Below are 22,865 nucleotides of genomic sequence, written 5' to 3'. Positions count from 1 at the left end.
CACTCTCCACTCTCCATCGTTAAGATCATGATATGCAACTCAATGGATGTTGGGTTTTAATTTGGATCCGAATAGAGAGTCCGGTTCAAATGTTTAATATTTTTATTTATCCGTAGGAGAAGGGTTATTTTGTGTCTGGATTCAACTCTACATGTTGGGATGATGTTTGGACCTAACTTTCAGATTTAAATTCCTTTAAATATAAATTCGGACTACAACAAGTGGCTGCTAAACATCAAGCTATTTGTCATTTTTTTATTTAAAAAATAATTAGTAGATATTTTAAAATACTTGGTCAAACAAAAATGCTTAGCCAATGACTAAATCTCCAACCCTAGTTGGATAATGATCCGAAATGTGTCCAACCCGTTTCCACATCCACCTCTGCAACCGCCGCGCCTTCTTGTTGGCGCAACTGTTGTAACTACGAATTGTGCAACGACAGTTTTTTCCTCTCATGGAGGGAGGGAAATCCCTAAGAGGGAAGGCCTGAAGAAGGAGAATATCGGGCTGCATATGGAGGCCCATCAGAGATGATCGATCTGCCACTGAGGAGATCGAGCTGAACTTCAGATTGTCCGTCTCTGGAGGAACTTATTGGCGGAGGGTACCTTTGATGATGATCTTCTTTGTTGATGTCAGAGGTTCGAGGGCTTGAGGCTGTGAATCTTGGTTTGGCTTTTCATAATCAGCTCGGAAAAGCGAAAGAGTTTGTTGTTAGGGCTCTCCGCTGCAAAGGGGTTGCCGTTGCTGAAAGCAGTCCGGAGTCCTCAGCCGTTCCCTGCTTTCTGTACGTGTACAACGAGTTCTCTATTCTTCTCTATGGATCTGTATCTTTAGTTACTCTCATCGCGAACCCTAACGAGACAAAAACCTTTCCTAATTGGAATTTTAGTTTCCTGATTTTGATAGGGTCGGCCGGTCACTGGAGAGAGGGGGGAGGACGAAGCAGGGTTCCAAGAACGAGCCCCCATTTGGATATTCTCATCAGTCTTACAAGAAAATCGATTTAAAGTTTGAACATTTCATTCGTCCTTTGTCGAAAACGATCATGTTCATGTTAGAAAATTTTGAATGCAGGCATGAAGACGAGATGAGAGTTGAAAGGCGAATTATACGGTAAATTATTCAAGAGAAAATTGCATTTGATAATATACTTCTCTCTTTTTCAAGAAACTGTGTCATATTTGAAGCTGAAGGAACAAACGAGGTTGTTAAACGCAAACTAGGAAACAACAAATGTACCGTGTATAGGAGAGTGCTTGGCATCAGGGGGGAAGCTTTTTCCCGTTGCCCATTGCAATTGTAGGTAGCGAATGAGGAATCGGGCACCTGCAATGCAACTGGTTTACAGGTCACAGTGGTGCGTCCATGAATTTTGCCTTCCGTTTGGATTCATAAGCTAACAGCAATCTCACTCATTCACTATTATGCAGATAAGCTCACTACGCTTACAAGCGCGTGTGCGCGATCAGCACAGATCATAATCTCCTGCGAATTTCACAGGGGAGGAAGAAATATACCTCCGAGGAGCAGCAAAAGGAAAGAAAGAATGCGCGCTTTCTGTAATCCTTCCCGTACAATGCAAGCTCCCTCGCGCCTGTCCCCTGCCGGCGTGGCGTTTACCGACCTCACTCCTTCCACTCTCATCCCAGGCAATTCAAGTCACTCAGCAGTTGAGTCAGTTCCTTCACTTTTTGTCCCAAGTACGTTCTTCTTCTCCTGTCTTGCCACGCCTTACACTTGATCTTCCATCGGGTAGATGGAGAATCCTTCGCCACTCTGTCCTCTAGATGAGTGCGACTGACTCCCCTCCCCTTCCGTACCATACGTTGATCTGTCATCTTCTTCACCTCCGCTCTCCTTCAGCTCCTCTATGTTGGCTAGTGCTTCTCCCATGCTCCATCTCCTCCCAACATCCTCCTCACAACATGCCAGCGCAATCTGTAGTAGCTTCAGTATTTCACCTTCCCCTCCTCTAGTCCCCCACATCTCTTCATCAATGATATCGACGGCCCGGTCCTCCGTCAACATTGAAGTCACCCAAACAGGCAGGTCCGTGCCTCCCCTTCCCTCTTTGAGATATACTTTGGGAACCTTTCCTGTTAGCATCTCCAGAATCAACACCCCCAAGCTCCAGACGTCGGACTTCTTTGTTGCAAGACCATCTGAACAGTCTGGGGACTTATAGGCCACCATAAATTGCATCGCGTGCTGCGTATTGATTACTGGCATCAGCGCATAGTCGGTCAGAAGGGGTTCATAATCTTCACCTATGAGTATGTTGGAAGATTTCAGGTGACCGTGCGGAAGGACTAGAGTTGGTAGCTCTGTGTAGAGGTAAGCCAGGGCCCTAGCCACACCCTTGACTATCTTCAGACGTGTTGGCCAATCAAGCGGTGCAAAAGCTGGAGTGTGCTTACCTGAAAAATGGCATGGTAACGGTTAGCACATGGTTGAAGCTTTCTAAATTTCTTGTGTCATTAGATAGAATTTGCAACTGATGCTTTCTTATACATGCATATGTAGTTAAGGATACACGGTCATGAATTTCTATGTGTGAGTGCTAATCTTGCATTGGGTCATGAAAGTCTGTCTATGCACTGGATTTGTCTTACGAGTAGCGGGATCAACCCATACTAAGGTAGAGAGGATGGTCATGAAAAAGAAAAACGAAAAAGAAGGGGGTGAAAGGAAAAGGAGGCGAGAGAGAGAGAAAAGAAGAGACAGAAAACCAGTTTCAAATGCCTGCTCCTTAAGGCAAATGCAGCTTTATATTGCAATATCCTAGGGAAGCAACCTTGCTCACTCATGAGCTCACAGGTGTAAACTTTGGGTTCGCTTTACCCTCCGGAAAGTTTCATATCTTCGGTCTTGCAGAGAGGGATGCATGCAGATCCATGATACTAGTATTGGTGGTGACGTTCACAACTTACTTCCTGTTGGATAACTGGGCCCATCCTGGCAGTTAGATCGGTAATCATCGTAAATAAGATCCATGGAACCACATGGTTAGCATTCAGCTCATGGTAGTACTGCTTGGTTGTGTACTTGGTCAATTTACAATAGTGAATTCTGAATCTAGTTTGATAGTTAGTGCATGTTTTCCGAAGTTTTATCTAACAGGTTCTTCTATCCCTTATCATAATACGTCAATTGTAGAAGAGTCATATGCTACAACTGTAGTTGTTATCCCTTATCTGGTGGTCAATAACCGAAGCTGAGGAATCACAGTCCTTGGCCTGTGATACTTCAGCCTATGTCCCCAGAAAATTCCCTAAGGGATTACTCTAGGGAGACCGGAGTTATCCAAAAGTATCTCAGTTTGAGTTTGTTGAAGTGCAAATGATCTTACCATGGAGAAGATAAACTAGGCTCCCATTTGGAACATAATCGTAGATGAGCAGTTTCTCCTCCCTTCTGTAGTAATAAGCCACTAATGGCAACAGATTTGGGTGGCTTAATCTACCAAGCTTCTTCATGTACTCATGAAACTCTTCCGTTCCCAAGTTATTCATCTCCCTATACCTTTTTACTACCACTGTAGAACCATCTTGAAGCATAGCCTTGTATGAGGACCCAAAGCTCCCAGTTCCTAGCACTTCAGCAGATGCTTTTAGCAGATCTTGCAACTCAAATGGTACTCTGTCATCCGTCAGGAAAACAAGCTCCCTCATCTCGTTACCTTTCATGTCATTATTGGTACCACCATTGCCACGTTGTTTTCCTGTTGAACCATGACCTCCATTTCCTTCCTCAACAGATGTCACCTTCTTTGAGCTGTTTGGTGAATCGTGGGCATGTTGTGTTGTAGCCCCGCATCTAAATAACATAAGGCCGGTGCCAACAGTTGCAACCAGAATAACAATTGCTATAGCAGATGCTACAATTATGATGATCAGATTGAGGCCTTTCTTCTTTGATGTCTTTTTGGGACATACTGCTTCTAATGGTGGACCACACAAGGCCTTGTTTCCTGCATCGCCGATAAATATTGCTGAAAACTTATTAAGAGTCTGCTGAAGTTAGAAAGAAGCCCATCAGAGGTAAATCAAGGATTCAAGCACATATTCCGTGAAGAAAAATGAGGTTTAAATTCTATTCATTCACCAGGCTTGAGTAAGGAGCACATAGATTGAAAGTAATGAAAAAGGCCAGGCTGGTGATTAATTAAAATTTCTAGTATTATAAAGTTCAGAGTACTACATGCAAGACTGTTCGCATCTCTAATCATGGAGTTAATAATCAAAATCCTGAGCATGATGCTACCTAGACAAGTTATACAATGATTTCTAACTCAAAACTTGGTTGTCGGAGTGATACATGCCCATTTTATTTGATGATTATCTTACGGAATTTTTCCTTCTCATTTAATGCCGGTGGTAAGTAGACCACGGCCAGAATATGCCAAGAGATACGGTGGGTATTCAACTCTTGACCTCCAGTTTCCAGGTGTACAGTCTCACCTTCCTAGGTAGGTGGATGGAGCTTTTGTTGGCGTTTTCTGTTGTGTAATTTCTTTTCCGTTTTTCATGTCTTGTCACCTCGATCCTTCTCAAGATCATTCAATTGTGCCATCATGAGTTGCTCTAAATGGTTTCCGCTTGTGCCAAAGTATGCAAAGAACTTGGACGAACAGAGCTGCAAGTTGTTGGGCTGATCGACCCTCGGAGGTCTTACAATTGTATGGTGGCTTGGTCTTAGCGATTTTTTGTTAGAAAATCAGATAGGAGTAGCAACTATCACACGGATGATGTTAATGATATGACAAACCACAAAGATGATGAAAAAAAAACCATGCAACAGTGATGCCGCTGAACGATGTGACAAAACAATTGCTGTTTCTAGGACATAAATGGCAACGGAAATGAGATAATCAAGCTGTTAAATATCACTACATATTGTGCTCTATGATGTTGACGCTATTTATGTTGACATATATAATAGTTCCAAGTTCGATGCTGCATTGAAATGCATTTCTTCCATGACACTTCCAATCTTTCATACAGTAGAGAGAGAGAGAGAGAGAGAGAGAGAGAGCAGTGAGTGGATCACCTTCAAAAGAGCTTGCGTTCATATTTTCTAGATTCTGTGGGATGTTTCCTTCTAATTCATTGTAAGACACATTAAACATTGTCAACTTGGTTTTCCCAAAATCTGGTATTTCCCCGGTAAACTGGTTCTGCTCTAACCTCAATTCCATGAGCCGTGGACAGCTGGATGCAAGGGATGCTGGGATTGGCCCAGAAAACTTGTTCTGCGACAACCATACCTTCTTCAACAACCACATGTCTGCAAACTGATCTGCAGGTATGTTACCGGAGAACTGGTTGTTTGACAAAAAATTCCTCTTAGTGCACGAAATTGCCTGAAGTTGGGCATTGCGCCTGACAGATTGTTGTTCATGAAGCTCACAGACCGTAATGTTGGGATGGCAGCAAGCGCGTCAACGTCGACCAACCCTCTCAGGCCAAGTCCTTCAAGTTGCACGATTGTAACAGTACCATTTACACACCTGAGCCCTGTCCATGCCGCCTTGTCACCATCACAAGGTGGTTGTGATGCATTCCAATTCAGAAGAGCATCAGCGCCCACAAATGATTCTTTGAGTTTCATTAAGGATTTGGAATCGGATTCCAGCGAAGCGTCTGCACTAGGAAACAAACAACACATAGTCACTGAAACAATGACAAAGATGACAATGGCATGGAGGTGCGCATTGGCATGTACAAGGCAGAGGAGAAGAGGATTGGTGGGAGGTTGGAATGTGAAGGAGGTGCTGATCTTAGTCATGGATGCATGGCCCAAGGTTGTGCAAGAACTTAATTTAGGTTTGCAGAGCATGCTGAGCATTCCTCTTTGAGCTGAACACGAGGCCACACCAAGTAACTTTTTTGTTAACTATTGTGAAAGGTGTTTAGAAGGAAAAGATGTAGAGAGGAGGAGAGGAGATAGGCTCGAATAACAAACATCCGTTCTTGTTAAAATTTGTGGAGCTGGCAACTCCCACTATGCATGGACGAGATGAGATGGCCCTAGAGAAATTTAAGCTTGGCCGTGAATGTTAATTTGTTCGGTCATTACTTGCTGAAACATCCCTAAAGTCCTTTGCAATTCGGATGCGAGCCCAAATAGTTTTTTGGTATTTCAAACTGAGACCTCGTTCTCTTTATGGTTAAGCCGAACCTTTTCTTTTTTGGCCGACAAGTTCAAGTTTACGCAAACTGATGATTTACACTAACAAAATGGTTAAACAACACACAACGCAGAGTTAATCCTGCAGGCCATCTACCTTAATGAAGAGAGTGAAGTAGCCTTAGTAGTCATAGGTGAGCCTGCTGTGTCGATTTCTTTGTTCATCATGAAAATATGGATTCGGCTGTCCAACCATCTGGCGTTTAACTGCGGTATATTTTATTATAATACTTCAACGATAAATGAATGAGGAATGTAAGAACAAAACCTCTAAAAATGTGTGATAAAAAGTCATAAGAATTCAATGTCGATGTTATAAGCGGAGAAAACTGAAAAATGCTGTTCTTTAGATCTTCAAAAAATTTGATCCGCACATCATATTTTATATTTATTTTAGTCCATAATTCTTGACACTTACAGTTCGATATATTAAAAAATTTTTAAAATGGGGATGAAATCACCATCAAAACAAGACTGCCTAATAAAGGTGCCATGTGTGTATGTATCCAAAACATGGGTGCTAAGTAAATTTTGAGAACTGCCCATTCTAAAAACCTTAGCTATTGTCTGTACATCTCCCTTTTCTCACTATTTTATCGTGGCACATTTAATGAATTGGGAGACAAATTTAGGAGTCAGGTTTATTATGATTGTTGGTGGCTAGAGATCGATTATATGATTGAAAAAGAGGGGGAGAATTGTTAACTGAAACATATGAAGTAAGCTAAATCTGATGGGTTGTTTATACTGAACTGGGAGAGTGGTTGACAGGGGATTCAAATTTTAAGGTTTTTCCTGTCTGAATTTGAATTGCTGAAAATAGCGGTGCCATTTGGTAAATCAACCAGTCTTTGTCAATTGTTGCCCTCCGGCACTGGGAAAGAAGTCCTTGGCTTTCTCAAAAGTATGAACTCGTCAAGCAATAATTGCTAAAATTGGGAGCTCAAGGCGATGCCGTTTAAAAATAGCAGAAAAAAGGTAAGCATCACTTTATGAAACAGCCACTTGGTTATGATAACTTCAGCTCAGCCTGCTTGTTTTTTATAAAAGCCCCCTTGAAATTGTTATGGCACTAAATGGCTGGGACTAAAAGGATTTGTGGGGTTTTATGCACTTTAGGTCGCGTTTGACTACCATGGATTTCAGATTCATGATTTTGAAGTCTGCACCTCCCCTTCCCCCCCCACCCCCACCTAAAAAAAAAAAAAAAATTCGAACATCAAATCTTATCAAATCTATGCTTTTGATACTATAACGTAGATGTCTCGGGTGGATGTTGAAATTTATAGTTTGATAAGACCGTGGATTTCACCTAGCATGGATTTCATATCCCCTCGGATCAAAAAATTAGTGGGGAAACAAAGGCAACCTTCATCCATATCTTGATTGTTTTGCAAATAAGGTTTGACCATTTCTGTGGTAGGTAGGTTGGGAGATCTAGCTGTAGTGGCGTACCCTTCTGCCACATGTCCATTTCTATAACAGTATAAGCTTTGGAGAAACTTCTTTGAGACCTAGTTAAAATAATAAAAAAGTGATTATGATACAGGGCAACCTTGCATCGGTTAATGGATTGAGTCAATCTCGCACAAATTTGATTCAAATTTATCCCATTCAGGCCAATCTTTACAACGTTATATACTGAAAAACGTCATCCCGGCAAACAAGGCCAGCTATTTTCCAAATGAATAAGGGACCTTGCTTGCTTCTGATGCCTTTGTTTGCACCCCTCTCCCATGGCTTCCTCTTCCTCAACTTGGCCCTGCTCACCCAATCTTCAAGCTCTTTCCTTGACTTCACCTTCTCATTATTCCTACCATTTCCGGCCGGCGAATCTCTTCCTTCTCAGTGTCGATGATTCAAACCCATAGGTCATCAACCTTTCATCCTGCACACCCACCTCTCCTTGCAGTCATCTTTTTAGCCGTAATTTCCTTCATCCACACTCTCGGTGTCTATCAGACCTGGTGGTAGCATCAATGCCCCAGCTCTCCAAGCTGAAGCTTCAACTATATCTGTTGCCTTGTCACCCCTCCATCTCCTCTTAGCCCCACTGCTGCAAGGCTCGCTAGTCGGACATCTACGCACCTCTCCGCTTCCCTGTGAAGCTCCGAATTTGGTGATCGGATTCAGGTTCGGGTTCAAATTGAAGTAAAGATTGACTGGACTTGGATTTGAATTCGGGCAGAAATAGATTTTTGTAAATATTCTATACTCAATGTCTATAATGTGGTTTGAATTCAATTTAAACTCGGGCTTGGATTCAGATGTTAATCTAAATGTCAAATTCAGATCATATGCAGATTACGAATTTGGATATTGTATAAAATTTTTCTTTGTTTCGAATCTGAATATATAGATATTTGAAAAAATGGATATGGTAAAATATACATTTGATTCGAATCCAATCCGTTACCGTCCTTACTTTGAGGCTAACCATCTTCACACTTCTTAATGTTAAGAGGTCCGTCCTATTTGCCCTCCTCGCTGTTTCTTGTAATGCCTGGCCATAACTTTGACCACCTCATGTCCACAACATCAACATCCCTCGCAAGCCACCCCTTCCCTGCATGGCCTGTTCTGCAAAAATCATCTCAAACCTAAACCCTCAGTTACTTGGTCCATGGTCCGCTTCAAAAAAATTCCCTCATCTATAGTCCGATTTGTCAATAATTTTATATCAGACTCTTTGGAGACATCCGATTAAGATAAGTTGTTTACAATTATTTTTACTAGACTTAATGTAATTTATTGTGATTGTGATTTAATGCATATTTGATATCGTTCGGATTTATCAATTGCGTAAAAGTAAAAAACGAGGTTTCTCAAAAGTAGTAAGAAGTAGCAAAAAGATGTAAAAGATTTCTGATAAATGGGTTTAGATTTCACACAAGAGATGGAGAAGTGAAGCACAAGACTCAAATTAGTGGTGTGGATGTTAAATACAAACTTCATGTTTTTCATGTGCTAGAGATATAAATTCAACTATCAGTGACATCACTTATGACGAGGTTGTCATTGATATCATTAAAATAGAGTATCATGTGAACTTCAAGTTTTTTTCTTTAAATGTGAGTGGTTTGATGTTCTTAGTGAAAATGATAACATGATAAAAAAGGATGAATGTGGCCTCACTTTAGTCAGCTCCAAGTTCACATGCATGCATAATGAGCCATTTGTATTTCCTTCACAAGTACAACAGGTCTATTATGTAGATGGCCCAGTTGAACCATATTGGAAGGTTGTCAGAACAACAAAACCATGTGATTTATATGAGATGCACATGCAAGGAAGTATTGTGAATGAAGATGACGACAACACTTTTTGAAAAAATGAACCATATAATGTTTAGATTTGATGATGATGGCATAGATTGGGTGAGGAGAGATGTGGCTCCACAAAAAATTATAGTTCCACCTAATCAAACATTAGGTAGTTTATATGGTAATTTATAAGTTCGTGATGTTTTTTTCTCATGCAACATTGACTAGAGTATTTATTTTCTTTCATTAAATGTGTATAACTATGTTGACCTTTTTCCCTTATATAATAGATGGCTCCTTGTCGAGTGGATTCTGATGTGACTACTGAAGACTCTTCACCTACATCACTAGCATTTAAGACATTGATCTATTTTTTTTTTTATCCTAAGATATGTTACGTTTGCTACTTTATTTTTTATTGAATGCAGCACCTCGAGCAAAAAAGACACGAGGATGAAGTCATGCATTGGCTACTCTTAATTTGCAGCTTGTCGAAAAGTTCCATTTGGAACTGAACAAATATCGGCAGCACATCGTCCAAAAGCACAACACCTAAGTTAATTTTTTGGGATGATGGCCCGAGATCTAGAGATGACACCATTTCACTATTTTGGTTGGAGAACATTGCAAGACTCTTACAATAACAATGTTTGGTAGCATGTTATGGTAAAAATAAGTTTTCAACAATTTGAAAATAAACTTATTAGATTTATAAGTTAGTAACATAACATTATTTCATACAGAGCAAGTATTCCATCAAGAATACAAAGTACACGATCGATCAGTTGCTAAAACCTTAGGTGAAGAAATTGTAGATATGGTTTACGAAAAATATATAAAAGGTACAACACAATGGTGTAGTGTTTAAGCCATCATCCAAGAGACATTCCTACAAATCAATGGGCAGCCTTAATGCACCATTTTGACTTTCATAGTTCAAAGGTTTGCACATGCTATCTTTAATTTTTTGAAAAATTTATCTTTTCATATGTTGCAATTACAATGATTGTCATTACGGGCACAAAGTGTTGGCACACATCATCAGTCGTTCAAATCAAAAGTTCCCACACACAATTGGGACAATGGGTTTTGCTCGTTTTCATGTTGGAAAAGTATTGGATAATAAAGATTTATTTCTGAAGTTTGTTAATTTAGTAGATAATCCTATAAATAGATTCAATTTCTTAAAATATGCACAAATCCTACAGGTGAATGAAGATGGAAGTGAACCCTCACGGGCTGAGATCTTTATCATGACTCGTGCAAGCAAAAAACAAGATCACAATAATACAGTCACAAGTGCAGTATTTGTAAGTTGTTATATGCTTGATTTACATATTTTATCATGTTTCTTTGTCAATATTTGAAAGTATGTTTGATTCTACAGGATTCTAGATAGGTTTCCATAAAGTTTGAAAACCAATGGTTCAAAATTCTACAAGTATGGTTTTTATAGGGTAGGATTGTAGAAAAAATTTCTGCGTTGCCCATGGGTTCAAGAGATTATGCATCTTGAGATGATATTCTTTCACAAATTTTGGGAAAAGAAAATCATGGTCGTGTACGAACATATGGTTTGGGGGTTTGTTCATCAGATTTGTTTGGTCTAACTCCAACTCGAGTTCAACTCATTCAGAAAAATGCAACGTTAATTGAAGAAATAAATCAATTAAAACGAAGATTGACATTATGGAGTCACAACTAGACAAAAATGAATGAGTTGGCTGCTCAAGTTGCAAGAATGAATGAGTTTCACTCTCGCTTTAGCTTATGGTTGGACATGCCTAGCAACCTCCTTTCATGGTGGCACATAGCTTATGGTATTTGTTTTTTCATAGTTTACATGTGTCCTCTTTTCTACAGTTTTTCATAAAATACTAACCATATTTTTTTTTGTCTTTTTTTTTAAATAGGTAGTTGCACTATCAATACAATGAAGGATGAAATCTCATTTTGGGTTTTTTTTTGAGGTTCATATGTTGCAAATAGTGAATGATAATTTTTTAAAATTCAAGTAGACAGGGTGATAAGGAAATGGTGGAGTCATATGTTTTTGAACTCATATTATGACTCCTACATTTGTTTAGAGTAATATATTTTTGGAATGACACTGTGATTCCTAATGGAGAATCTGTTATTGAACAATTACTTGAATATGAGGGCAGAATTAGTTCTAGTAATTGTGTGGGTGTACTAAGCACAATGTTGGCGGTTGTCCTATTGGAAAAGATGTTAATGCATGGTTCTTTGTCCACAATAATTCATTTGCTTCTCTTAATGAGGAAAATATGACAGGGGTGAGGAGGATTGGTTGGATGAGCAAGATATGCAGTTGGATTTCTGAGTTGTTTTGATATGTTCTTAATGCCTTAACTTGAAAAGGAGTTCCATGTTGGCATGAAGGAATCTGGACTGTGTGACCCAAAGGTAAGATAAGTATATATATATATATATATACCTTACCTTTAGGTCACACAGTCCAGATTCCCTCATGCCAACATGAATATATATATATATATATATATATATATATATATATATATATATATATATATATATATATATATATATATATATATATATATATATATATATTTGTTTAAGATATTGTACATTCTGATATTTGTAATGATAAGGGTTTTCATTCACCTCTTTCTCTCCAACACATACACATACACACAGCTTATCTTATATTTATCTCATTTATGATTTAGCTTTCGTTGCACTCAATTTTAGATTCTACTTGGCTATAGACTATAGTGTTTATGAACTACTAGGAATGTACTTGTAGGTCTTACTACCTTATATGCTGATGAATCGACCTGGTTCTTTATGTAATTCTTATGTGATATATTGTCGATGGTAGAGCTTCTATAAAGATGCAGGTCAACTGTATAGTCTAACAAATATAAGTTACTCTTTTCACTTTTATTTGTCTACATGCTCCTTAAAGAGCGTCTGAGGGCATTTGATGACTGGTCTACTGAAGCATGTAGCAGTTCCTTTTGCTGATGTTACTACCTCACTTCTTGGCTTAAGATAGACTCTTTTCCTAGTTAAGTATCTATAAGCTTTAGTGATATGTTGATGGCAGCAGAAACAAGCAGTCTCACCTCTTATTTTCTCTCTATGCCCCTGAAAATTTAAAGGGGACTGATTTTCTTCCATGAATGTACCAGGGTTTTGCAGGTCACAAGAGAAGGAAAAGTTTTTCAATCTGATGTGCCCGTTTATGGGACAATGGTTTTTGTGCGTCACACCATTGTAACAGATGCCTCAAATGCATTGTGACGAGCTGTTACTATTGCTGTTAGATATAGTAAGGTTAGAAGGCAGTGGTGCCCTAAAACCCAAGTAATGTTTATGTAAATGTTCCTTTTCATTCCTATTTTCTTGTTTCAATAGCATATTTATGGGAACATATGGACAACGCCTGTTTGATAATATAAAACATTTGCTTCTTATTATACTTGTAGGTTAAAAGTTTCCATGTCATCTTGAGTTGTGAACCTGTTCTTAGTGTGAAGATCATAATACTTTCCTTTCTGTACTTCTTTATATGGCCTGAAAAGTGCATATTTTGTATCTTGATTGTCAATTTAGAACCCTTAGAACGGAATTATGATGCCTTTGGAGATGTATCTAGAGAATTTCAATGGTAAGTGGTGTTTATTAGGTCAAATAGGGTAGCAGGGTAAGTTGTTGAATTATGATAATGAGTGTGATTGGGATGGAACTTGGAATGCTGCTGCTTTAGTTGTCTGAATGTCTAAAGCCTACGCAGCCTGTATTGTTCTGCTTTTCTGCAGACCTATGGCAATCATTTGTTGCTGATTCATATAATCCTACTGCACCTTGAATTTGTGCTGGCCAGATTTTGTTTTTCCGGATTGGCATTGCTTCTCTTGTAGGATTAGTTGAAAATTGTACAGTTGAAGTGTTTAATACTGTTAGTTTTAAGTGGGAGTGCTACCTATATTCATGGGACCTTTCACATGGCACGTGATTGACTATGAAACACAGCAAAGTAGGCTGTTCTTATTGCTGGCATCTGCATATGCGTTCAGATTTGTTGGTAAGTGGTTGAAATGGCTGTATCAGGACATGGCACAGAGGCTACAAGCTAATGATTTTTCAACATTAGCTGAACCTCATGCATGTACTGCTGGTTTGACGTCATTCACAACCTCTGTGGCTGCTGTATGCAAAATTCTGACCTTTATAATTGATAGGGCAGTGTTGTTATATGAATATTGATTGAGTAATTTATGGCTGCATTTCTTGAACTTCTTATTCCTATGATAAGGTGGTAACCATCTAAATTGCTTTTAGAAATCTACATTAAACACATCAGAATTTGCCGACAAGGAGGCCTACCGTTAGACAAGTGATTTCTTGCTCTGATTCTACAAGGCAAAACTTGTTATTCTCCTTTATGCTAATTAGTCACTTTCAGTTTTATTAGGATGCATGGACTTTTAGTTGCTGCGGATTTGATTCTTTCCAATTATGTCCAGGCCAACCATGTCATGTCAATTGTGGTTCTAATGCTTGGCAACTATATTTGCTTTGGATCGTCCCCTGCCAACACAACTTGCATATTTCCATATGAGTGCCACACAATCAATCTCATTAAACTAAGAACCGTCAGATGAAGATGGTAGATCATCTACGAAAAGGAAGTGCCGAGCAGAAAATAAATGCATTGTGCACTGAAGACACCAGCCATGACAGGTCAATTCATCTATGGAGCTTTGAGGACATGTCTGCAGTAGCTAGTAAATATGTTCTAAGCCAGAGTTTTACTACATGTCTTCGTTGACAATGCTGTAAACACGAGAAGCACTAAATCGTTTCATGTATACGCCCCTGGTGATAAGAACATTTCATTTTAAAATACATGTTCTTAGAACATGTTACAAGAACACCATGTTCTTGGCCTCGATATAAATGTCGTGTTTCTAAATCCGACAAACAAATGTTAGGCATAATGACACCATACTCCTAAAATAAAAATATGGTATTCTTGAAACATGTGTTCCAAGAACACAGTGCTCTTATTGAATGCCCTCAAAGCCTCTTGATTGCCACAAACAAATGTTAGGCATAATGACACCATACTCCTAAAATAAAAATATGGTATTCTTGAAACATGTGTTCCAAGAACACAGTGCTCTTATTGAATGCCCTCAAAGCCTCTTGATTGCCAATGCCGAACCCTATCTTACTCACTAGAAGAAGGCATATGATTTCATAATTTCAAAAACAAGTCCAGTCCATGAACTCATATTTGGACGGTGTTTATGTGGAAAGCTTCAAAGTTGCTTGTCTTACCCACCAGAAAAATCTTCTTATGGCTTTAGCATTATGGCAATGGATGCATAAGTACTTATTTCCCTAACATCAAGTTGCACTAGAAACTTTTCATTTTGCTAGAAAACTGTACAGTATTCATTCCGTCAGAGAGAGAGAGAGAGAGAGAGAGAGAGAGAGAGAGAGAGAACTCATTCACTTACAGATCAAGGAACTGACTACAAAAGATGCATGTAGGGGCTATCTTTGTCCATGGGTTACAACAAGTGGGGGTTGAATGGCTGCAAGAGGGTTCACCTGCATGGAAAATGCAAGCCGCCATGCATCCAAAACAGCATTTTTGATGCCTGATATTTGCCTAGCTGCAAATCTGCATTAAAAAGAATACCACACATGTAAGGGCAATTTTATTAAACTAAAGATTCGAGCATCTCAAGATAAGATCCTATGAGGTCAAAGCTTTAACAGTTAACCATTTTCTTTTTCACAGAAGCAACAGAGCACTCAAATACCATTCCTTTTTCAAATTTACCAGAAAAGAGAAACACGAAATAGAGTAGATTGTTGAAGAACAGATGTCTCACCTCTTGAAGGTGTCCCCTTTCTTTTGAACAATGTAAAGAACTGCAAAGGTGAATGCGCCTACAAGCATGACCCTTCCATGACTGATAACTAAATGAGCGCTTCCCAGCTTTAAGGTAATTGCACGGAAGAACAAGAAAAAAGAGCGGAATGCCTTGAATAAGCTCCCTAAACCGGGGTAAGGAGACCTTGCTCCTTCCAATTTGACATCATGACTAATGGTTTCAATAGTTCTTGTACATCTGTCTTCACAAGGTGAAGTGTTTGTGTTCGAAACAGCAAGGTCACTCCTTCCTACTGATTGAGGCTTTTCAAGGTCCAGTAACGAGTTTGAATTTGAATTTGTCCGAACACATGCACACTGCAACTGCTCCAATAGTGCCTGCAGAATTTTGAAACAATTTCGAAGTATGAGAGAAGTGGCACATGATCTTGAAGCATGTTATCCAGTAAGAACAGAAACAACAAAATCTACTTCTTTGCAGATATTCCCATGAACCAAAGACACATTATTTTTTATATGGACTATGCATTTATTAATAGTAAAAAAAAAATCATTAGCCTTTCCTAGGTAGATTGAGTTTGAGTACCCTTATATCATGTCAAATGCTGGAAAACCCTGGACTTTGTTATAATGTCTGATGACTTAAAAGTCCTGGTGCCTTCAAAGGAACGCATATCATTCTAACCACTATGACATGTACACAGATAGTTGTCCACCTACTTCAGATTTATTAATGAGCGCCCTAAACCAAAGAAACTCAACAAAAAAACCGATTTATTAATGAAATAATGCTTGAGAAAGAATGTTGATATAAAAAAGGTTTATCCATATATCCGAGACGAAGGGGAAAGACTAGCTCTTGAAGCTAGCCCAACAGTTAGCATGGTAATCAAACCTTGAAGGAAAAATGAAAAAAAAGGAAATATTTATGCATATTTCACACTAATTATTAGAGATGGACAGGGGTAGTAGGTAATGAACATTTTGGTGCTTTGTAACTTTTTCTTAATACCTCTATAGTCTCGATGGATCCACATATAGCTGATATATACATGTCGCCATGGCAAATAAGATGAAGCATTGGCCTTTCTCCATGGATATACGTGAACCTATCAGTGCTGTTGAAATACTTCAAACTTATCTTGATGATTCTCTTTTCCTGTTAGCTTAGTGCTTGATGCATGACGTTCTCCACACATCAACAGCTATATGTGTTGACTAACAGTAGATACTAATATAATATGATATGAGAATATGTGCAATATCAGTTTCATCAAGGACACCACCTCAAAGCAGGTACACCCTATGTTGTCAAGGCGCCAAGGCATCACCTAGAAGCAGGTACACCTATGTTGTCAAGGCACCAAGGCATCACCTCGAAGCAGGTACACCTATGTTGTCAAGGCGCTCAAGCAGCATCTTGGTACCAGACAGCGGCTAGTGCCTAGGCGGGCCTAGGCAAAAAAGGAGACCAATTTTTTTTTTAATTTTATTAGTTATGCTATTATGTCAAGTTGTTTCGATTAACTATTACTAATATTTGAAATTTATAGAGTAGCAATATAACAAACATAATCAACTTAACCAATCAAGACTTAATTGTTGATTTCATTGAATATGCAAAATCAATAAAAGAAGTTTAACATTACTCATATAACAAGTATCACAATACTACATATTATATAACAGGATAATAGTATATACTATATACATATAGCAAGTTGATGCAATACTATATAACAGGTATAACAGACTGTACATAACAGTATATACATATAACAGGTATTACAACACAAATAACAGAATAACAAATTGTATTACAATACATATAACAGCAGGTACTATATATAACAAAACAGACTAACAGTACATAACAGGTATAACAGCAGGTATTATAACAGTTTTATAACAAACTAGCAATACATATAACAGGTATTACAATACATGTAACAGGTATAGCAGCAGGTAATATAACAAAACAGACTAACAGTACCTAATAGTATATACCATAGCCACAAATAACGTTATGGTGTTTTAAACGGCATACTTTCTCTCTGGTATAAGAAGGTGAGCTTGAAAAATACAGGAAAAAAATCAGAAACTAGAAAACCTACATGTCCTGTCCTTTTCAGTACTGCTTACCTCAAAAAAATCCAAGGTAAATCTGCAAATCGACAGAAAAGACCAAAGAAAATCCTACCTGCGGAAGGAAAAACCGTCAGAGATTTGCTGGGTGCCGGAAAATGTACCCAGCCGTCCGAGGTTTCACATGGCTGCTGCTCGTCGGAAGCTGCCCAACAAACGCATGCCGATGTGTTCCACAGGTAGGTCGGGAATGTTGCTGGAAGTTGGAAATGTTCTTGTTTCGAGTTTCCCCAATTTTGAACAAAAACCCTAAATCGCGTCGAGTTGTTTACCCCTCTAATGATCAAATGTTTTTAACGTCTTCCGTTTGTGTTTTAGTCATTTTTTTAAATCTACCATTTAAGATTTTTAAAAATTACAAGTGATGCCACCACCTGAAAAAAATCTCGCTTTTAAACAAGACGCAAAAAATTATGTTTTAAATGCATTTTTTACGTGTTTTTTTTCATTTTTACCTTTTTTTTTGAAAAAAACACGTTTTTTGACAATTCATTTTTGCACATTTTTTTTTGCGTTTCTTTTTAAAGTAACGCGTTTTTTGTGACACTGGTATAAACACATCAGTTTATAACAGCTTTAACAAATTACCAATACATATAACTATATGATATAAGTACCTAACATAACCATACATAAGTATACATATATATAACAGGTGCAATACTATGTAACAGACTAAGTGGCTAGAATATAAACATATAACAGTACATATGTAACAACATAATCAATATAACAATACATAAAAATCCGTAATCAATACAAAATAAAGTACATAACACTACATACTCAATTAAGAAACTTTAATTGAAAAGGAAGGTGACTTTTCACTTTCCCATGGACTAGGCATGCAGGTACCTAGGCTACCCTAGGTTTGCCTAGGCACCAGCACATATCCTATCGCCTAAGTGGTGGACTTAGGCGATAGTCCATGCCTAAGCGTTGCCTAGGCAAGACCTTAACAACATAGGATACACCTTTAACATCTCCCTTAAAAATATCAACATAGAGAAAAAGCATCTTCAATTTTAGCATCATGAGAAGCAAGTTGGGGACATTCAGGATACCTTCTATATGCGAAAAAAGAAAAGCAGACAATGGCAGATCAAAGGTAATATCATCTATGTGAAGATGACATGCAACATTTTTCCAGCAATGCAGGGTGAGTAAAGGGTTTAGTGGGTGACTGTCACCGAATTTACTAATATAGCTAAGTTATGAGTGCACATCAACTTCCATATCAGAGGCCCTAGAGGGGCGGGTTGGTTGTTGCAATTATAGTAAAATTGTGGCTTTCTGTTTTAAAGTGGTCAATGCATACCACTACTGAAACGAATTGACAGTAAGGTTAGCCAGTTTTCTCTTTCTACATCATAAGTTCTAACATTTGCAGTTTTGCTGTAACACTTTGTCGTGACAGGATGTCTGCCAAATCCAACACAATATATTAAAGGAAAAAAGGGAGGCAGATATGTGGTTATTTCCGAAAGAAACTGTCATGAACGTACATCACTTGGACAGTCTAGAAGCTTTTCAAAAAGGACAGGTCTTTTTTCTTTTATTTTTTTTTCCCCTTACATTTCACTTGACCAAACCACCCATGGCCATCCTCATAACATAGTAACAAAACAATTCACCCAGAAAAAATGTGGTCAACAAAAAAAAATGTGAAGATAAACATTAATTTAAAAAAAACAAAGTAAAGTCAAGAAACGTGTGAAGCTAAATATTGTCTTGCCTGCCTTTCCTCTTCTGGCAAATCGGCTTTTGTCAACTGAACATTAGCAAGTTCATAATTGTCCAAAACAACCCCAAGGAGAGAGACAACATAGACTTTTGTAACTTCCACGTACTTCTCCACTGGCAAGGAAGAACAGATATGCCCTTCAAATGATAGTTGCTGCTTATCCACAGTCCTAAGGATATAACACGATTTCTGTTCTACATAGTTCCAGCTGCTGAGGAACTCCTCCAAAATTTCTTGAAGACCAGACAAGCATTTTTCAGACATTAGAAAGCAAACCCTGATAAAACATGGTGTTAGCTTTCTCTATCGTCAGGCATGCCATGCTTAAACTCAAAACAACAAAAGTTGGCATAAGAACATACATTACAACCATGGCATGTAAACATTCAATAAAGGAAAATCAGTTTTTCTCCTCTTTAACAGGTAGCGTTTGTAGTTTGCGCAATTAAGTGGAATTAGGATTTTTTTTTCTTTTTCAAGTTATTCTAGTTCCAATGTGGTATCAGTAACACTTTCTGTGATTTCACGAAATAGCCGAAACCCTCAGATGTGCATTTGTGATCCTAGTGATTAATAGACTCACTGCCATGCTGATATTTTTTTCCACATAATGCAACATTAGAAAGAAGTCACAAACGTTCCATAGAGTATCATAATCAGAATCAACCTACACATCAAGACATACAGCAGGATTCAGCAGTAGGAATTAGAAAATACCCAGTCAGTAAAAGTGGCACTGGTACAGAAATAATTGAACCAAAGAGAGTTTCTAGCTCCTTCAAAATACTTTGTGTCCTGCAAAATACTTGATATGAGAATCAGTACCCTGTTCCAATTTTCTGGATGACTATAACAAAAGACCAAAACATATAGGCAGACAAATTATTACTGGGACATGCGAAATCCAATGACAAAAATGGTGGTGAAGCAACGAAGCAAGAAAAACAATTCAATAATCTCAGCTAGATTATTCAAGAGTTGATACCACTCAGAACAAGCAACAGGGTTAATTTAAGAAAGAACTTGTGCAACTAAAAACCCACAACCAGTAGAATCCCCTCATTTTATACTTACAAGCATTGGTGTGCCAGAAATTGGAAATTGGGAGTAATCAAGATCCCTATAACATGTGCCATATTTGCAGACCCAATAAAACATGTTCTTTTCAGAGCCATTTATGCTATTAGCAAACACGATAAACATGATATACTTGGTTACCAATAGAAGGATATTTTTGCACTCTACCATCTTCACAGTGTTGCCTAATTTTGATAAATCAAGCATAGGAACTGCATTAGTAATTCCTAAGGAAAATGCATGCAACAGATTTAGTGTACTCAAAGATTCCAAGATCCAAACACAAGTTGCCGCCTGTCCACCTTTGTTTAACCAAGTCACAACGTTAGACTCCATACCAATGTAATATCCACAAATAGGAAGGCTTTAAAGGTCAGATCAGACCAAGACAAACCCCAGCTCTAAAATCTACAATATTAGGTTAGAAAAGGTGTCACTTAACAAAAGTAATACAAAAGCCTAGGCATAAGAAGGCACTTCTGTCACATTGCAGGACGTGATGACAAGATCATGCAATGACCAACAACCATTAAATCATTGGACAAAAAATGCGGACTAAAAAAAATATGGAAGCTGGGTATGAAAGTAAGCCATATTCTGCTTCCCAATGGTTTGGTAATATGCAGGTCATCTTCCTTCGCATCATTTAAAAATTCGGCCATGAAGAGCTAAGCTCAATAATGAACAGGATTGAACCCTATAAATGAGATGATTGCATCTTGTAGAGAACCCAACTTGCAGAAGAAAATGGTGATTGCTGCTGATTCTGTTGAAAGAAAGTAGAGACAAAAATTAAGGCCAAAAGCTGTACACGACCTAAACATGCAACATCAATCAGAGCTTAATTTAGGCCCATTTAGATTCCTTATTTGCTATTCCCTCAGGTAACTATGACGAACACAGAGCCTACTCTGGTGACCGCGGGATATCATAGAACTGCCACCGTCGGTTTGATGGCTGGCAAGGGTGCAAACTTTGTGCGCGAATGATTTCGTGCGTGCACGCGCACATTCTACCAAAAAGTAACATTCTTCTTTATCTCCACATCCCGAATTCACGACAGAGACACGGTGAGTTAAAGGAAACAAATTAAATTAAAATAAGTACCTCCCCAACTCCTTGTAAGCTTGGAGCAATACCATCCCTGAACACTCTATCATATCTTCCACCATATCTTTATCCACCGATTCGTCAAATTTGCAATTACAAAGACGTTTCAGTGTAGAATAAGATAGAGATGCAGCCTCCTCAAACATACAGGAAACAAGATAACTGCCCATTAAAAGAAGAAACTATAAGCGGATCTTTTCACTAACTATACGCAATAAGTATTAAGCAAGTTACTACAAGACTATCAAAATCCAACCAAAGTCAATCCCGCAGAAATTAGTCGGTGTTAGGCTGTTAGCAAATAACCATATGCGAACAACTCATAAAACAAATCAAAAGAAAAGAATATAAGATCTAAATAAAAAGGAAAAAGGAATAGGAAAACAAATGAGCAGGTTGATGGTTACGCGCGAAACCACAGAGAGAAAAAACTCAAAGAAAATAAGCTAAATTTAATTAAAGTGAAGAAACGCACGATAGCAAGGGATGGATTGATGACTAAAAGCAAAAAGAATACATGGGAATCAGAAAAATCTGGGGCAGAAATAAAATGAAGTACCCTTCGGAAAGTTCGATTTCTTCCCAATTTACGGGGAAATTCATTTTCAGATGCGGCGCAGCAGTCTCTTGTCGGGCGAGAGGGAGAGAGAGGGGGGGAGGGAGAGATGCAGGAAAAAGACCATATACTGATATACATGTAGGCCTCCGACTTGCGGGAAATTTTGCTTTCGGCCTCTTGGAATTCAGTTATTTAAGATAATTGCCCTAAACATTTGGGAAATGAATATTTAACCAAAACACAGTCAGGCAATAATCAGAAGATGCTTGAATTTTGATTTATTTCATTTAACTATAGAAAGCAAGCGGTCCAATGGAATGAATTTAAACTGAAGCAAATTATTATCACACCACCAAAATTCGAGCGTTTTTAAAAGATTATTCTCTTAAAGATAAATAAATTGCTCGCAAACTTTTAGTTGCAATATTGGAAAAAAATTCATTCACTGATGCGCATTCAGAAAAATATTTGAAGGCGCAGTGAATGGATGAAACTTCCCCTATTTATAGGTCTTCAAACGGGAATTTTTAAAGGAAAAAAAAGGTTTCCTTATACCTAACAGGTTGTATGTAATGGCCCCTTAACAAGGGACCATCTGTTATAAGGAATAAATGACCAAAATCTTTAGTTGATATCCTCAGTTGTTTTCATGAAGTGATTCTTCCTTGGATATTTTATTTGAACGTTCGGACGTAGCTTATCATAAAAACCTTCATCCCTTTCTCAAGAAATCCTTGGTCAAGTTCTGAAGCTCTTGCAACATGAATGAATTAGGTCCACGGTTCCTTACATAGCCCTTTCTAAATTGATCATGGCATTTGGTGCTATATGGTTTTAGCGATTCCGACTTCTAAGACTCATTCCAGATTCGTC

General features: G+C 38.2%; 2 protein-coding genes and 1 long non-coding RNA gene across 6 annotated transcripts; 1 reads left to right on the top strand and 2 right to left on the bottom strand.

Annotated features, from left to right (window-relative positions):
- Positions 1 to 438: 438 nt before the first annotated feature.
- LOC116248084 (uncharacterized) lies at positions 439 to 1,577 on the top strand. 2 transcript variants are annotated; one of them, XR_004170961.2, is made up of 3 exons: positions 439 to 790; positions 913 to 1,363; positions 1,437 to 1,577. It is a non-coding gene; the product is annotated as an uncharacterized LOC116248084 (long non-coding RNA). The 2 variants fall into 2 exon arrangements; XR_004170960.2 differs by having other exon boundaries at positions 896 to 1,363.
- A 154-nt stretch (positions 1,578 to 1,731) lies between these two features.
- LOC116248083 (pollen receptor-like kinase 2) lies at positions 1,732 to 6,095 on the bottom strand. The gene is given in 4 exon segments (XM_031620684.2): positions 1,732 to 2,423; positions 3,356 to 3,976; positions 5,056 to 5,346; positions 5,349 to 6,095. Coding segments are annotated over 4 exon segments (2,103 nt in total). The 5' UTR covers positions 5,854 to 6,095; the 3' UTR covers positions 1,732 to 1,737.
- An 8,855-nt stretch (positions 6,096 to 14,950) lies between these two features.
- On the bottom strand, positions 14,951 to 22,141 carry LOC116248233 (protein APEM9). Of its 3 annotated transcripts, XM_031620897.2 has the most exons (6): positions 21,993 to 22,141; positions 21,431 to 21,595; positions 19,964 to 20,041; positions 19,238 to 19,523; positions 15,356 to 15,735; positions 14,951 to 15,141 (listed from the first exon to the last, which is right to left on the bottom strand). In XM_031620897.2, the coding sequence occupies exons 1-6, from the start codon at positions 22,034 to 22,036 to the stop codon at positions 15,012 to 15,014; spliced, it is 1,083 nt and encodes a 360-aa protein (XP_031476757.1). In that variant the 5' UTR covers positions 22,037 to 22,141; the 3' UTR covers positions 14,951 to 15,011. The 3 variants fall into 3 exon arrangements, with proteins under 3 accessions (XP_031476757.1, XP_031476758.1, XP_031476759.1); XM_031620898.2 differs by lacking the exon at positions 19,964 to 20,041; XM_031620899.2 differs by lacking the exon at positions 21,431 to 21,595 and having other exon boundaries at positions 21,993 to 22,105.
- Positions 22,142 to 22,865: the final 724 nt, after the last annotated feature.

This window comes from Nymphaea colorata, chromosome 2 (genome assembly GCF_008831285.2).
Source record: "Nymphaea colorata isolate Beijing-Zhang1983 chromosome 2, ASM883128v2, whole genome shotgun sequence".
NCBI classification, from domain to species: domain Eukaryota; kingdom Viridiplantae; phylum Streptophyta; class Magnoliopsida; order Nymphaeales; family Nymphaeaceae; genus Nymphaea; species Nymphaea colorata.
The sequence above is the reverse complement of the archived record's forward strand: the minus strand, read 5'-3'. Positions and strand labels throughout refer to the sequence as shown.

What these genes read in the sequence shown, in the direction of transcription:
- LOC116248233 (XM_031620897.2), bottom strand. Translation starts at nt 22,036, where the DNA reads ATGAATTTCCCCGTAAATTGGGAAGAAATCGAACTTTCCGAAGG. An exon ending in GCTTACAAGGAGTTGGGGAG is followed by an intron (nt 20,042 to 21,430) that starts GTACTTATTTTA and finishes AGTATTTTGCAG; the next exon opens with GACACAAAGTATTTTGAAGG. An exon ending in TGCCAGAAGAGGAAAGGCAG is followed by an intron (nt 15,736 to 19,237) that starts GCAAGACAATAT and finishes AAAATTCTGCAG; the next exon opens with GCACTATTGGAGCAGTTGCA.